Below are 17,556 nucleotides of genomic sequence, written 5' to 3' on the forward strand. Positions count from 1 at the left end.
TGATCATCTATTAGCAATTTAGTACTTAGCAGTGCCCTTATCTCCATTTTATTTTTTTTTAAGTGTACCCTTTTTCTAATGAAATTTCAAATTTAGGGCATATATCACAAGGACCAACTGCATTAATCAACAGTGGCTTGTGTGGAGAGAGCCAACTTACTGAATTTCCAACATAAAAGTTTCTCAACCATTTAACAATCCCTCAGTCTAAAATAAACCTGAAGGTAAAGAAAAGAATGTAGATAAGTAAAATTCAACATTACTGACCTTAATAACTTGTATGCACAGCCACTGAGATTCAAAATCTACGCTAAAAGAAGGAAGAATAGGGGAAGAAGAAATCATCTTGGACACCCCAAAAACCTGTGCAGATATTGTACTCCCAGCATGGTTTTAAAAAAGCAGAATTGGGATCAAATTGGTCAGTGCCGATTCCGATTTGAATTGGCCTAATCACGAAATGGAGCAGAATCGGCAGGAATCAGCCGGAATCAATAGGATCGGTCACAACCAATTCCGATACGAATACGACCGATTCACCAATCCGATTCCCGAGTCTTCAAACCATGACTCCCAGTCATAAGAAATCATGTTTTATAGCAAGTTCTCCATTTACTGAGTTGAAGGAAACCTCAATCTCAGTGGAAGAAAATTTGTCAATATTGCATGATCCATTGATACCAACTTCCACGGGCTTACTCAGAAGTTTTACTCCTTGTTTCCAATATCTGCGTTCTGAAAGGAAAAAATCATTCTTCAAACACTTAAAAGAAAAGAAAATTCAAATGCTGGTTGAAAGGCTGTAAAATGCTCTGTCACCAATCTACTTAAGTCGCTAAAGTTAACATGATCAAGCAATGCAGCTGATTAGAGGAAAAAAAGGATGAGGTGAAAAGGTGATCAATAGTAAATCCATGTATTCAGTTCAACTAAAGCATACCTGGTCCTGTTGACAATACAATGGAGTTGTCTGCATCCAACAGCCAATCAATCCAAAGGGCGAATCCATGACATGTACCAGATTTGATAAATCCAACCTGTAACATACATCAAATGGAATAAGCACTAGAGCCCCAACTCCAGATTTCCAAAAAGAAATATGCAGTTGAGTGTAATGGTTTTCAATGTTTCCCCATGACAAAGACTCGACTAATGCACAAGCAGAAGAGATAAATGATTTGGATCCTGCATCATGTTTTTCGCAGTGGCACCATGACACCACATAATTCCCAATTCGGGTATGCAGTCAGAATGATCTAGCATAAAACACTACTGGAACGACTGTAAGCACAGTTCAACCCTGATATGCAAACTATCCATTAAAAATATAAGACATTACCTTGGTTTTCCCAGAACATGGACTCAGCGGTTTTGTGAAATCAAACTCCATAACTGTAAATACCTCACTGAGTGCCTGAAAATATGTTGACACCAATTGCATTATTATCCATCATTTAAGCTATCATCTAGATACTCTAGAAACCATTAAGCTTTGTCCCTCAAAAACTATTGAGAAACAAAAGCAGATAAAGGTCTTGTTTGTTGATTAATTACTTTAGTTTCCCCACACTGCCAAATAAAGTAAGGGAGGCAAGGACATTCTAGTGATGTAGGTAAATCACCACAAGCCCCTAAAGTAGTATTTACTACTGAATGGTCAAATCCTTCAATAGTTTCCAGGCAGCGACGACTTCTCCATAAATCCTGCACGAGACGTTTTCGATCTAAGTTCATACACCTGTTAAAAATACATATGCATCAACCAAGTATAAAGAGAAACCAACTCACAGGAAGTGACATGGCACAACCCCTTAAAATTCCTTTACATGGAATGATCCGTGCATCCTTCGATAAGACTGAATCAATCATGGTCCTTTCCTTCCTTCATACAGTTCAAAATGATAAAGGATGACAGATGTAAACTATTTCATCTGAAGAACATGATAACTCAGAAAAGCAATACATAATGACTGACATAATTTTTTATCAGTCATCAAAAGAGAATACATGGTTATAATCGCTAGACATGTTCAACTACAAAATTTTGATGCAGATAAAGAAGTTCCTGTTCATGTGAACAGTGGTGTGGGTCCTTTTTGGTAGAGATTTGGGGATTAGTTGCTATTTTGTTTACTTTCTATTTCTTTAGTTTCCTTGTCTCTAGTTTCTATTTTCATAGTTACTATTTTGGTGTTATTCTTTTTTTTACACAAAAGGGCAGAGTTCTATTATGTTAGGTTGCTATTTTATTTACTTCCTATTTTGGTTAATAGCTAAGATTTTAGTTAGCTTTTTGTACAAGTCTCAATATTGCTTTGTAAGAGACTTTCTATTTTGTTTCTTTCCCTTTTGGTTTCAGAAACTTACACTATATATATAACAGACTTATTGGGTCCTCCCCACGATTTACTGAAAAGAAAGAAAAAAAAAAAAAGAGTTGTTTTACAACCATGTTGCTGTCAGAGACTGTTGCTCTGGGAGAGAGTGTGGTGAGAGGGCATTGGTGAGAGATCAAAATACGGTGAGAGGCCGTGGATGAGAAACCCATCCCTATCCCTTCTTTCTTTCTTCCCTATTTGTTGCTTATTCTTCTGTTCTATATTATTTTCTGTAATTCAACCTATTCCGGTGAAGCATTCGAAGGCCTGTTGCTACCGTTGAAAGTTCCTGTTGGACAGTCTATTCATCTTGACTGTAGGATAGGTTAACAGTGCCTCATTTCTACATTATTTGGCATTAGAGCCAACCATTACCAGCAATGAAGGGCGTTTATCTGACCTGGCCAACAACCCAAAGGCTCATGATTATGTTTATAGAGGATTGAAGTGTTTAATACCCCGCACGATCGTTGAGCAAAAGTTTGAAGCCAACTTTGGTCACCTATGCCCTCAACTCCCAAGGAATGCTACCATGGCAGTCATTGAAGTTTTGACGGTGGAAGAGCAACAAGTAGAATGTCCTACCTCAGTCGAAATGAAGCAACAATCTACTCAACAGGTTTACATTATTACGACCTTCAGTCGAAATACAGAAATGACCAAAATGTTTCAGTTGTTTCAGAAAAATGACACAATCAATTTATATAAAAGAGACAATATTTCGATCGAAATTTCGACCTCAATACGGAGGGGTTTCAATCGAAAGCTCTAGGAACTCATAGAATTCAGGATTTAAGGACAAATGGCTTCAATCTTTGACTATATCAAGGCATTGTGGAATAGTGCAATGCATGTACATTGCTCCTTTGTTGGATTTGAATCAAGATTTGTGCAACATTCGAATTTTATGGTCAATCCTTTTTTCTTTAAACTAACTCTTGTAAAAATAGGATAAATATATATTGGGAACTCGTACAACGCAAGTTAATGGTGAATATGGTGGGTATGGGATTATGGCCAGTATAGCTCTTCTTCAACATTCACTACTAAATATGAGGGTCAGTCACATCGTGGGCCATCTTTTGTGGAGAGCTTCTTCTCATACCCAGCCCCCAACCATATCAACCCAGTCCCCCAAGCAATTACCAGTTACAGTGGGTCCACATATGCCCAGGAAGATCCACGATGAGTCATACGATGAAGTTATGGGAGAGGGTTATTGAAACCCACCTGAGAAAAGAAACTACTATCTCAGAGATCAATTTGGTTTTATGCCAGGAAGATCCACGATGGAAGCTATTTTCCTACTTAGGAAACTCATAGAAAGATACAAAGAAGGCAGGAAGGATCACCACATATGATCTTTATTAACTTAGAAAAAACCTATGACAGAGTTCCTAGAGAGTTAATCTGGCAAATATTGGAGAAGAAAAGGGTGTCATGTAGATATGTGGACATTATTAAATATATGTATGATGGTGCAGTGACTAGCATAAGAACTGTGGGGGGTGAAGGTAGTGATCTCCCAATTACAATTTGGGTTACACCAAGGGTCAGTCTTACACCCTTATTTGTTAGTGCTTAACATGGATGATTAAACCAGAGACATACAAGATGAAGTTCCCTGGTGTATGCCTTTTGTTGATGATATTGTTCTAGTGGATGAGACAAAGGCAGAAATTAATGCCAAGTTAGAGTTATGGAGATCTACTCTAGAATCAAAAGGTCTTAAGATAAGCAGAACAAAGACAAAGTATATGGTGTGTAACTTTAACCTCACTAGACCGGTTAATGAGTAGTGAATATTGTTGAGAAGGATATCTCACTCCTACAAAGTGACTATTTTAGATATTTGGGTTCTATCGTACATAAAGAAGGTGATATAGAGGATGATGTTGCCCAAAGGATTAAAATAGGATGGATGAAGTGGCGAGATGCGTTTGGAATGATGTGTAATCGAAATATTCCTTTAAAGCTTAAAGGAAAATTTTATAGGACTGTCATACGACCGACTATGATGTATGGTGCAGAATGTTGGGCAGTTAAGAAGCGCCAAATAGATAAGCTAAGTGTTGCGGAGATGCGGATGTTGAGATGCATGTGTGGCAAAACTAGGAAAGATAGGATAAGGAATGATTATATTAGAGCTGATTTGGGAGTTGCCCCGATTCAAGATAAGCTTCGAGAGTATCGTCTAAGGTGGCATGGTCATGTTCAACGGAGGCCTTCGGATGCTATAATTCGGAGAAGTGACTTGATTCAGATTGAAGGCATCAAAAGAGCTAAGGTAATGTAGTCCTAGATAAACAAGGATCTACTAGAAGCCAGGTAAATCAGGATCTCACAATCTGCTGGCCGATTAGGGCAGAATTGGGAAATTAGGTCAGAATTAGGGTTAGGCATAGGGTAATGGGGTTGGATCTTATTTAGTAAAGCCAGGCAGTTTTTTAGGAGTCTAATGGTGTAGGTTTGGTAAGGTTTGAGTGAGGATTTGAAATTTAGAAAATTAGGGTTTTGGGTTTTGGGTTTTGGGGAAGGTAAGTGAGGTGAGTTCTAGGGTTTAGGATGGGAATTCAGGGAAGGGGTTCAGATCGAGTGTTCCAATGATAGGGAAGAGTACTCGTTCAGGGTTTAGGGCTGAGTTGATCCTTAAAAGTACTACAAATTCTAGGGTTTTGGGTTTAATGAAGGTTGAGGGAATTTTAGGGTTTGATGTTAGAATGGGGCAGAAGTTACAATCGAGTGGGGGGAATGCGGTAAGGTTGTTGTGGATGAAGTTTGGATGAAATTGATGGAGGGAATTGAGCTGGACAGGGTGAAGATGGAACTAGGGTTTAGGGGATCGATTGGAGATAGATAGGCTTAGGTTGGAAGATTAGAAGAAGAAGGGTAGTTGCAGAATATTGTAAATTACTTACTTGAAAACTGAATCTGCAAAGGCAGCAGCTTGAAGAAGATAATGTCTCCCAATCTACAAGATGTAAGGAGATTAAAAGAGGATCCTGCCGGTCTACCAGACGCAAGGAGCCGATTGGAGATCCACCAATCCCTTTCACCTTGATATTACTCACAAGGCAGCACTCTCAAAGGAGCAATTCAGCAACAGCAATGGCAGCAACGGAAAACGATTTTTTTAAAGTCTGAATTGTGGGGGAGCCTCCCACGATTTTATTAATATATAATATGGCCATAGGCCCAAATCCTACTACAAATCTAAATCATTCCCCTTATAAAATCGTGGAAGAGGTGGGACACTATAATTAAAAGCTAAAATTTAAAAGATTCCCTATCTACCAATAGGAAATAAAAACCTAACCACCAATAGGATTATTTCACTTAAATTGAATCATGGTCTGAACCAGTTCAATTTAAGTTTACAATTAAACTGGAAAAAAAAATTAATATGGGGAATAACTAAAGCTGAAATAAACTAAATGAAAGGAAACCAAGGCTCCAAACACTAGGCCCTAATCTTAGAGCTGATTCATCTTGCGGATGCTTGGATCTACATCATAGGGGCACGCCTAAATGACCCTAGGAGAAGTGGTGAGGAAAGACATGCTTAGTGTAGGTCTTGTCTAAAGTAAGATCTCGAATAGAGCTGATTGGAGAGCAAGGATCCATGTAGCTGATCCCATTTAGTTAGATTTATGCTGAGTTGTGTCATTATTGCTGTTATATTCTTTTCTTTTTACTTTTATCAATCTTTTGTCGTTGCATGGTTCCATGTAGCCGATCCCATTTAGTTGGGATAAGGTTGAGTTGTTATTGTTGTTGTTGGTGTTGGTGTTGTCGTTGACTCGTTGTTGTTGTTGTTGGGTCCGCATATGCACCTTCATGGTCTGGTGATCTATATCTTAGGTTGGATTACTTGCATATGTTAATGATGCCACCTATAGGACTGCTATGGTGGACTTCAAGAATCATTTCTTCAGGTATAGTATAACATGGCCGGCATTTGTCATAAAATCTGAGGCTTAGTTCCACTGGTCCCAGAGGCAGCATAGTGATTATGAGGCTCCCCGTAATAGTGTGTGGTATTGTTTGTATGGTTGTAAAATTACAATGTGTTATACATTTGTACTTCTTAAGTATTTAAGTGTCTACGATGACACTTTTTGATGATGTATTGTGGATTTGTAACGTCAAATGGTTTCACAATTTGTTGATCATGTAATGCTTTTTAATTTTATGGTTCTTCATTATTAATTGCATATTTCAATTGTTTTCATTTAATGTTATATGTTAAAGGAAAAAAATGTGTAGCACAGGCTGTATAGGGGAAAGGATACAGTAGGCTAAGTCGTAAACTACCAAACTATGGTCTAAAGCCAAAATTCCACTTTGGGGGTTTTTTCCAAATGATTTAAACGTGTGAAAGCATCTTAAATAGACACTACAAGAAATTTTGGTGCAAAATTCCATCATTGAGCCACCAAAATGGCCATTTGGAGTTGATCAACAAAATGGATCAAATTTTGACCCAAATTTGCACATTTCATTGATACATTTTGGTTTGACCCTGGTCAAAACTGAAATTAGGGACCTTGGTCCCAGTTACTATTTACCTTCTTCCAAAAGGATCCTAAACTGTTTTTTGAATTTACAAAAACTGCCATTATATTCATTATTTTAAGTTTTATCACATTGGAGGGCCCATAGCAACCTAAATAATCTTTTTTGCATAGGGACTAGGAATACTTGTACATTGTCCTTTTGTCTAGGGTTGGATGGCTATGATGTATAATTTTTGCTGGTCTTTGTACCCATGCTCATTCCCTTTCTCAGCTTTCTCTTCTCAATAAAACTCTTCTTTGACTTAACAAAGAAAAGGTTCCCCACTCCCCATTAATGTAATTTCTCCTATTTTTTTTCCCTACAAAGACCAATAAAAAAACACAAACCATAAAAAGAATAGCAAATATATTATTACCAGAACCGCAGGTTTTGCCATGGAAGCATCGCTTCATTTCCATGATAGAATGGTTCTCCAACTAACAGGTCAACCTACCAACAAAAGATGAAGTCATTTAGTACAGTTCACTACATTTAGAAAATGGTTCACCACAGAGAACAAGCAACTCATGCATTCAGGGAATTCCTGAGAGGTATAAGTTGACTCACTTATTCTGGTACAAAATGTAGTTCCAGTAATAGATTCCAAATTTTTCAAGAAGCTTTGGTGATGTGGAGAATGAACAGATTAACAATAATTTGATAGCTTTTGGGTGAATAAAGCAGATTTTTATCACTTGTGCAACTCTGTATGGGCACTTATTCTCTCTTTGGAAGCTTTTGCTAAAGTTGTGTCAGAAATTTATCCATCCAACATTTAGTGTATTCTATTTGAAGTACGAAGAAATTTTAGAGGTTGCTTCTTCCATCAAAGCCCCTTATCTTTTTAGTTTTTTTCCCCGGGTGGGGTTGTTATAGGAACTATATCATTTTCTCTTTGTTTTGGTTGGTGAGGGCCTGATGGGGTTGTTGTAGTCTTATAGATAACCATAACATAATTGTGAATGCATCCGAAATGGGTTTGTTTGTTGTAGAACCCAAACCAACACGAATGAAATACTTCTAAATTATGGAGAAGATCTCATAATAAGTAAAAATTAAAAGAAATGACTTTGTTCAAAGATATAACCTCAAAGTGATCTAGAACCTAAATTATATAGTTTCTTTCAATTAAAAATCTAAAAGTATGTCATTAGTATCTCACCTTTTCCTGATTAGTATCCTCCAAAGTCAAGCATGTTTCTCTCTTCCCAATAATTTTCAAACGATCCATGGAGAAGCCATTTGCATCAGCAACAGCATGCAAATAATGGGCACCCTTCTCCCGTAGACCCGGAAACATTGAAATTACATCTGAAGTTGGTGAAAGATATGCAGTAAGGATTGTCAAGAACACACTATCATCTGCAACAACACATAAAGAAGGAATCTTCTTCTGCACCTGCAAGGGAAAACATATTATCAACAAACCATGTGTCATAGCACAGCAAAGAAACCATAGAAAACCGTATAAATAATCAACATCCATCAAACCCCCGAAGAATGACTGTACATCTGATAAGAAGCAGAGACATACATCTATCGTGCAACAAAGTCTCCCATAGGCAAGTCAACTCAATTGACAGTATTTTTTATTCAAGTATGAGTGGTCTTATTTTTATTTTTACATCATAATGCAAGCTAGAACACTAGCTCTTGGATGTCTCAGAGAGTAGTTAACAGAGAAGTTCAAGTGTTAGTAGGGAATTGGATCGAGAGAGTCTATAAATGAAAGGGTAATAAAGGATGCCAAAGGCACATCCTGAAGCTTGTTTGTATGACGTTCTCTCTTTCAGTTGATTTGTCAGAGTCCTATAGGTGTTGCTCTAATTGCTGAGTTTCTTATGGTTGTTATAAGCTTCTGATTATGGATTCTGAGTCATAATTGGACTCAGGATAAAAGGGCAGTACACTTGGGTGGCTTTTGGTGAGTGGTTATAATATCTGGAAAGAAATCAGCCAAATATTGGTATCCATGAAAAACAGGATTATTAGCAATGTAAATTGCATTGGTATCAAAGCAAGTATGGCAATGGATTGAGTGACTATATCAATGCATTAAAGATCAGCAGTAGCAATAGAGAAGAAAAAGAGAGATTGATGGAGAGAAGGAAGAAGAGGAAAACTGCCACAGTTTGTGACTTTGTGTTGTGAACAGTATGCATAAACCGTGGGGAGTGGGGATATATTTATACTTAAAAATACCAGCAGACAACTACACCATCGACATACTTAAGTCACACACCATATAACCCAAAACACCCTTCACTAACATAAACATAAACCGAGACTACACTTAACACTCCCCCTCAAGCTGGAGCATAGACATCACCCATTCCCAGCTTATAACAGCCTTGTAGAAAACCATTCCGAAATAAGGCTTTAGTAAAAAAATCTCCAAGTTGACTATAAAAGTTAACAAACAGAGCGGAGATCAACTTCTTCATCACTGTGTCTCGAACAAAATGAAAATCTACTTCAATATGCTTCGTCCTCTCATGAAAAACAGGATTATTAGCAATGTAAATGGCCGCTTGGTTATCACAAAACATCTCTATCGGATTGTTGGTATAATAACTAAGCTCCTGAACAAAGGACCGAAGCTACATCAACTCAGCAGCGGTGTGAGACATAGCCCAATATTTTGCTCAGCACTGGAATGAGCAACTGTAGTCTGTTTCTTACTTCTCCTCGGAACAAGATTTCCTCCAAAGAAGGTACAATAGCCTATAGTTGACCACGATTACCATGTGCTCTAGCCTCTAGCACAATCAACATCAGAATAACCAACAATACTAGTCAGACAATGACGATGATAACTAAGTCCCTTCCCTGGAGCACCCTTAAGTTGTCTCAATATACGACAGGTTGCTTCCCAATGAACGTACTTAGATGTCTGCATAAACTAATTAATCACACCAACAGCAAAGGATATATTAGGTCGAGTAACAGTAAGATACATAAGTTTACCGACTAGTGTTTGATACTGATGCTTATCTTCAAACTCCTTGTCATCAGACGCTCCAAGTTTAACATAAGGGTCCATAAGGGTATCTATAGGCTTACAACTAACATCCTTGTCTCACTCAGAAGATCAAGGCAATACTTCCGTTCAGACAAACTAAGTCCTTTCTTACTGCAAACAACCTCAATACCAAGTAAATAACAGAGAGTGCCCAAGACTTTGGAGAACATAGGACAGAACCGCAATATATATAGCCTCAAAAGTAAACAAGCTGTAGCCTTTGGAGCAAGTCAGCAGCAATAAACAAGACAGAAACAAACTAGGGTGAGAGCAACCTATCCTGAAAACACATATTTGGGTGATTTGAAATACCAGGAAGAATCAAGGATCAGAAGGACACAAAGTTGAGATTGAAGGCCCTTACTATGGAGGGTAATAAAACCCTAGAAGAGCAGGAAGATGTGATGAACACTCCAGAATAGGGTAGTTCAATACTGCCAGAAAAGTGCCCAAAAACAGAGTACCGCCAGTCAGTTTAGGGAGTATAAATTAATCTGCAACAGTAGCTTGGATCAAGGCTATATTGATGTCGAAGAACCCTTGTAGATTGAACTTTAAAACCCCAGAATATGGGACTGATCTGTCGGCCATATTGGAATTAATTGCACCATGAAAAACTACCAAAAACCTTCAGAAAACAGAGTATCGGAGATTTCAGTTGTAGCAGGCCATCAGTAGGTGATGTAGTTAATACTTCACAGCTGTAGGAAACCCTAGTTCTTCACTGTATTATCAATTAGGATTTCAGAAAATAATATACACAACACTGGTTGTTGAACAAAAGAGAATACCAAAGACTCTCAAAATAGAAGAACTGTAATAACCACTGGATCTTTAATGCTCTGATACCATGTGACAATATCAATGCATTAAAGATCAGCAGTAGCAATAGAGAAGAAGAGAGATCGATAGAGAGAAGAAAGAAGAGGAAACCTACCCAAGGTTTGTGTAGTGAATAGTATGCCCATGGTTTGTGTAGTGAACAGTATGCACAAACCGTTGGAAGGGAGGATATATTTATACTAAAAATACACCAGAATACAACTAGACCACCGACATACTTAAGCCACACATCCTATTACCCAAAACACCCCTCACTAACATAAACATAAACCGAGACTATACTTAACAGATTCCTTTGTGTTCAAGCTTAGAGTTCGCTTGTCCAACGGAAGCTGGCTATTTTGTTTATTGATGAAGGGAAAAGTGACAATTTCGTCTTGCAATCTATGGTGGAGATATTATCAAAGACCAACCAGATCATCATTGAGTCTGAGGATGATGTCTTTGTTGAATTCTCGATTTCCAACATTTCGATGGTGCTTATTGTGAAGTGTTTGATTCCCCTCGATGCATTATTGCACTTGGGTTGAGAGTGGTTGGAAGAACAAAGAGGCGTCGTTGATTGCGACAGAAATTTGTACACCCTACAGTCTTCTCGCATGCGCCAGACATTCGTTCTTCAAGGATTGGTTCGAAATATTCGCAGAGTCAAAGAAAGTGATAATGACAGTGCAGCCACAAGATGAGCCTAACGGGTCAACAGTCAACACATGAGGAAGACTGCTCGGATGTGGCCATGTGGGACAACAAATTACGGTCAAGGGAGACAAGAAGGTTATTGTGGGTGAGGCAGCTGCAACAACAGATGTTCTTATTGAGTTTGTTATTCCCCACATATTTCAAGACACAGATGCAACATCAAAGCTTCATATCTTGAATTTTGTTCAGGTTGCAGATAAGGAGCAGCTAGTCCCCGTTCGTGTGTTTTATTTCTACAGCTCTACAAAACTCGTGGGTGAGTTTTTCTCAACGGTGAGAGAATTAATGCAGAAGCAGTTCCTTGGACCAGGCCGAACCCGTTTAGGAATCCAGATGGAGATGAACCAGGTCCAAGTTGGTCTTTGGTCTAGCAGGATATAGGATTTTATTTATTTATATTTTCAGATGAACACGTAATCTTTTATTTCGGTAGGTTGAGTAGAAGATATTGTTAGTTTATGTAACATGAGTACTTTGGGTATGGGTTATTATCTTGCTAGTTACCTTGTATTGTGATTTTATGTTTTTTTACCTTTTACCTCCTTAGGGAGATGTATGTAATTTCTAATATTTTAAGTTAGTAAATCAATATAGGGGAAGGACACCTCTTCTCTTCTTCCCTCTCATCGTCTTCTTGCTTCCTCTTACCTTTCTCTTCTCTTTTCTTCTCTCTTACCTCGATCCTCGCTTACTTCCAACTATATCTACTAGGATTTAGTTTCCTAATTGTTTTGAGTTTCCAAACTAGGTTTAGGTTTCTTTTCATGTTGGGTTTCTTATATTTATATACATGTACCATGCTATTGGAATTCAGATTGAGAATGAGTTGAATAGTGAGTTGTTGAGTGCCCGTGAGTGTGCAAACTCTTCTTCCCTCCCCCCCCCCTTTTTCTTCCCTGCGATCTCCCTCTCTACCTTTCTCTTCTCTTTTCTTCTCTCTTACCTTGATCCTTGCTTACTTCCAACTATATGTCTATATCTACTAGGATTTAGTTTCCTAATTGTTTTGAGTTTCCAAACTAGATTTAGGTTTCTTTTCATGTTGGGTTTCTTATATTTATATACACGTACCATGCTATTGGAATTCAGATTGAGAATGAATTGAATAGTGAGTTGTTGAGTGCCCGTGAGTGTGCAAACTCTTCTTCCCTCTCCCCCCCCCCCCCCCTTTTTTCTTCCCTGCGATCTCCCTCTCTAACCTTCCCATGCAAGAATTCCCTCCCTCTTCTTCTTCTTCTCCTTTCTTCTATCTTGTTGTTCTGTCCTGTTCAGTCCCAACATGGTCTGGTTTCACAAGAGAGACACATATCCATCTTGATCCTTCATCTTTCCATCCCAAGCGCTAGGGTTTGAGTTGATTCATCTAGGCAACCTTACCTGTAACATCTTAGGCCCAAATCCTTGCCGGAGTTGTGAATTCCAAAGTCGAGTTCAGCGCTGGTACTGTTGGCGCAGAGTTGAAGACAACTCTTCACTCTTTCCCTTCCTCTCTAACTATGGGAATCCAATACCATGTCTGGGCGAACCTACGCCTGAAATTTCAGGCCCAACCGAAAGCTATTGAAGTTCTTCTCCTTCGAAGGTTCTGGTTTCTGCCCTGGTTCAAAATCCAGAGGTTGAAGACGATAGACTTCCCCTTCAAATGATTCCTTCTTTTCCTTCTTTTTTATCCTCAGTATCCAAAATACCCCTCATCTCTCATTTATTACTCCCTACCCTTCTTTTTTAATCACTTCCAAGTCTAACGCTACATAATAAATTCCTCTTGTGTCCTTGCCTTTAGTCTTATCAAGTGACCCTCCCTTGTTTGGTTAATTACGACCATGCCACTTCCCCTTTGACTTGGGATAATTAAAGTTCTGCCACTCAATTCTTGAGTTACTATTTAGTGATTGGGTAGGCCAATAGCCAATCCAATAGGATATTTTGTGACCTGGATTCCGCATCAGTACTAAACCTTATATGCTTGTGTAATGTACATAGATTATGAGGGGGGGAAAACTTACAGCATTTCTAACAGCCATTAACATGGAAGATCTCCACTCTATGTCTCCATATATTCCAATTCTTTCTGGTGACAGTGTAAGCTGACAACCTTTGATATGCAAGTCATTAGGCTCAAGCACTACTCTTGGATCATCATACTTGAGATTATATGAGATGCTAGTGTCATCATGAACAGCTTGAAGATGAACCTGGTGATCCTTGGATACAGACATTCCCAACCCCGGAATGAACCAAACGCATTGTTTCCAATGGTCACACCAATCTGCCGCACCTATAAGCAAAAATCCATATACACTTTCTAAAGATCATGAATGCTATGTAGAATTTTGAATAAAAATCTTATTTAGTCCAGGCGCATAGCATTACTGGAATATTTTAGCTTGAGAAACACCACCTTAGGCAGAAGGAGAAACCTAAAAAGTTTGGCACCTACAGTTGCCAACAAAAAATGCTTCACTCACAATATGATTCTGTTTGTTTCTCCACATTACCAGAAGGGGAACTTATCCATTTTGGGGCAGTGGAATAGAAGACTGTCCCTTCATAATCAAGTTGAAGTACCCACCTGAAAATGAAATAAAAAATACTTGGTGCAAAATCATTCTAGACAGAGTTGAAACACAAAATGATCATTACAGCATAAAAAACTTTACCATGAAACTATAGCATGAACTTTACCATCACAAGTTGCCTGTATGTGTATCTCAGTTTGTCCATGACTTTCAGGTCGTTTCCAAAAGTCAAATTCGAAAACTTTGAATGGTTCTGATAACTAGATGACAACAAAACTTAGTAAGAACAGACCGCTTGTATTCCCTTGGGATATTATAGCTTCTTAAGAGTCAATTGACGTCCATACCAATCTTAACTCTTCTGATATTGCATCACAATGCATTGCATATTGTTTTAATTTGGCACATATGATTGTCTCTAACCCAGCAGGGGCAAGATGCACAGTATCCAATGCTTTGGCTTCATTATGGTGTAAATCATGCAGCTTCCATAAGAATGTGCATTCAACCAACTGAGACACAGAACAAAATACACACCAAAAAAACTTGAAATGGAAGTGTTTCTACTGAAATGCACAAATACAGCATCATAAGTACACAAACACATACAGACTCACCCCACATAAAAGAGCAGGATGCAATTAACTGATTCAAGTCAATGAACCAACTCCTTAGACAATATCATGAATTATTGTTAGAGAAAGTCACCAACTGATGCTCTATATGATCCATTGAAATATGAAACTTTTCAAATATGCTCTATAATAATGTATTTCCATATAATCCACTATTCCCAATTAAATTTCAAGAAAATGAATAGAAATGCAAAAAATCAGTTATGATTCAGCACCTGGCCATAAGTAGTTGCTCGGTATGGAACAGTATGTGGATTACCCACCAATACCTTATCATGTGCATGTTGAAGAGTAGGTATTAGTCCTTCACCCAATAGCTCAGAGTCTAGTATTTCACTAACCTGCATTTGGAATCGAAAGGACTCGATGAGCTTGAAGACAAGGAATCAAAACATACTACCATACAGCTGACGGTCAAATACTTACAAATAAAGGAAGTATTCATTAAAAGGAACCAAACCACGTGGAAATGCCGGCCAAATCCTATACCTTTTTAGGATTTTCAAATCGTCGAGCCTAAATCTATTGCTTAATTGGTTAATATCACACACTGCAACCACGAGGTCATTGGTCGCAACCCAACTTATATAAGGGAAAACATCTTGCAGATCATTTTGGCCCCATGTTAGGATCAATGGCATTTAGCAGCATACAAATGCAGATTGAAGGACATCCCTGGATCCATATGAATGAACCCTTTCTGATCTGTTTAACCCTAACAGCTGAGTTTTCTCTGTTTTGTCCTAAGATTTCTAAACCTGCGATCCTGTTTTCTGATCTCCTGTTAGAGTTATTCTGTTAACAGACTAGAACCCCTCCCCCCCATTAGGTGGCCTCTTATCAATTCCTCTACGTGAAAAGCATCATTTTCAAAAGTTAGAAGAAACCAGCAAAGTTATACTTAAAACCATGACAATGAAGCTTAAATATGTAATGGGAAATATAAAAGTCATGCCCCTTACTAATGTATCTGCACGTGATGTAAGATCAGTGTCAGCATTGAGTTCATCTGAGCGCTTATGGATGATATGGATCTTCTTGTCCATGTCATTTACTCGTAAGACTTTCCGCATCAATTTAACCATGGGAAGGTAAGACTCACATGCTGTCACCATCCCCTTGGAACCAGTACATTGCTGTGAATCAATGGAGTCCATTGCTCGTGCAGCCATCATTGATAACAAGCCAGTTCCAGCACTACAAAAGAACTTTACAACAGTAAGCAGAGGCATTGGAAGGGGGAGGTCCGAACTGCTATTGGAGGGATTACTGACGTATAAAACCTGATAAAACCAAGGTTATTCAAGAACGTAAAGGAAAATAACATAAAAGGACCTTGACAATATCTGATGTCTATTTTGTTTGGTTTCTTGATTTAAAGGTTAACTATTGCCTTTCATTTTTAACATAACTAGATTATGTGGCATCCATTGTCATTGTAACTACACAAAATGCAATCTAGGAGACAAAGTAACAAGCTCAACAAATTATGGGTATCAGAATGGGTCGGAGACTGTTAAAATAAGGAACTTCAGCATGGATGTGAGTATCAGGAATGTACCCAATGGATGCATTATCAACTCTTCTAACATAAAATCCAGATAAAGTTAATTTTTTCATTGGTTTCATGAAATATCAGTTTCTGGAAACCTGACCGACATCGTTTTGGGGGTGTTTCAAATCATTTCAGGAAACTGAAGTTATCGGAATATTTTGGTTGCCGAAATGTTAATTAACCCAAAATTCCAACTAATGAGCTGCAGTTTTTGAGGTAGATACCACAGACATATCATAAACACATACATACATATCTATATATAAAGTCAACAAAAATTTAGATCATAAATTCCACACGAAATGACAAATATATCTGACATTTTATTTTGGTCCCCTCACCGAAATAGCCTCAAAAACAACATTTTAAGTTAAAGAACTCTAAACTACTGCAGAATCGCATGCCCAGGGACACATTGGACCAATAACACCACAACTGAAACATCGATCTTCAACCTTTCAACAAAGAAAAAAAAAACCATTGTGCTCATTCAAACATATGAACATAAACAATGAGAATCCGCAGGACAATCGAATAATTCTCACCAACAACAGAAGAGAAAACTGATGGTTGGTAGAATCATGGGTCATTATCTACTCATTATGAAGACTAATTTGACTAAACTAGGAAAGAAACATAATTAATTTACATGATTGATAGTGCATTACATAAAATTTAATAATGAGCAACGTCTCAGTTCATTTCATTGGCTTTAACATAAAAATCCAATACAGTTACTTTGCACTTGCTGAATGAAACCAGAATACTCAAACTTGTCTCATCAAACAACAGTACAAGCAAAAATAGTACTTCTCATTCGGACTACAGGGCTGAATGTAGAACTTAAAACTATGTCCAAAAAAAGTAAGGTACCCGATATCAAGAACATGGCAAGCCCTAGTTACAGTTTTCTCGATGGCTTTACGGAAAGCTCTATTTCTTCGGGAGTCATTAAGCATATCAAGATACGACGTTGACGACAAAAGGGCCTTAGGTGAATTTTCAGTATCTTCGCCTTCTTCGACCACAACCCATTCCGAGTTTCCAGTTAAAGGGTCGAATTTAAGCTGGAAAATGCGCTGAGATGATTCCGAGTTCATGCTCCGGACAACCTTATACTTGCTGCGACCAATGGAAGAAGGGTTGAGCGGAGCTAAGTGGTGACAGGTAGGGTTAAATATCAATTTTCTGAAGATTATAGAAGCCATGAACGTTGAGACATGGCTAGAATGTGAGAATATGAGTTTCCACTGTAATGGACATATGAGGAGAGACACTGACGCAGGTGCAGCAAAGTAAGAGAAAGATGATAGACAAAGATTGGGGTCTATAAAAACACGTGGCATTT

At 38.2% G+C, this 17,556-nt stretch overlaps 1 protein-coding gene across 1 annotated transcript; it reads right to left on the reverse strand.

Annotated features, from left to right (window-relative positions):
- Positions 1 to 285: 285 nt before the first annotated feature.
- On the reverse strand, positions 286 to 17,467 carry LOC122664267 (protein arginine N-methyltransferase 7). The gene is made up of 15 exons (XM_043860015.1): positions 17,082 to 17,467; positions 15,616 to 15,850; positions 14,869 to 14,994; positions 14,366 to 14,530; positions 14,160 to 14,278; positions 13,968 to 14,071; positions 13,506 to 13,777; positions 8,098 to 8,334; positions 7,312 to 7,385; positions 1,789 to 1,882; positions 1,555 to 1,704; positions 1,340 to 1,414; positions 941 to 1,037; positions 573 to 735; positions 286 to 382 (listed from the first exon to the last, which is right to left on the reverse strand). The coding sequence occupies exons 1-14, from the start codon at positions 17,414 to 17,416 to the stop codon at positions 578 to 580; spliced, it is 2,241 nt and encodes a 746-aa protein (XP_043715950.1). The 5' UTR covers positions 17,417 to 17,467; the 3' UTR covers positions 286 to 382; positions 573 to 577.
- Positions 17,468 to 17,556: the final 89 nt, after the last annotated feature.

This window comes from Telopea speciosissima, chromosome 6, assembly GCF_018873765.1.
Source record: "Telopea speciosissima isolate NSW1024214 ecotype Mountain lineage chromosome 6, Tspe_v1, whole genome shotgun sequence".
Taxonomy (NCBI): Eukaryota; Viridiplantae; Streptophyta; class Magnoliopsida; order Proteales; family Proteaceae; genus Telopea; species Telopea speciosissima.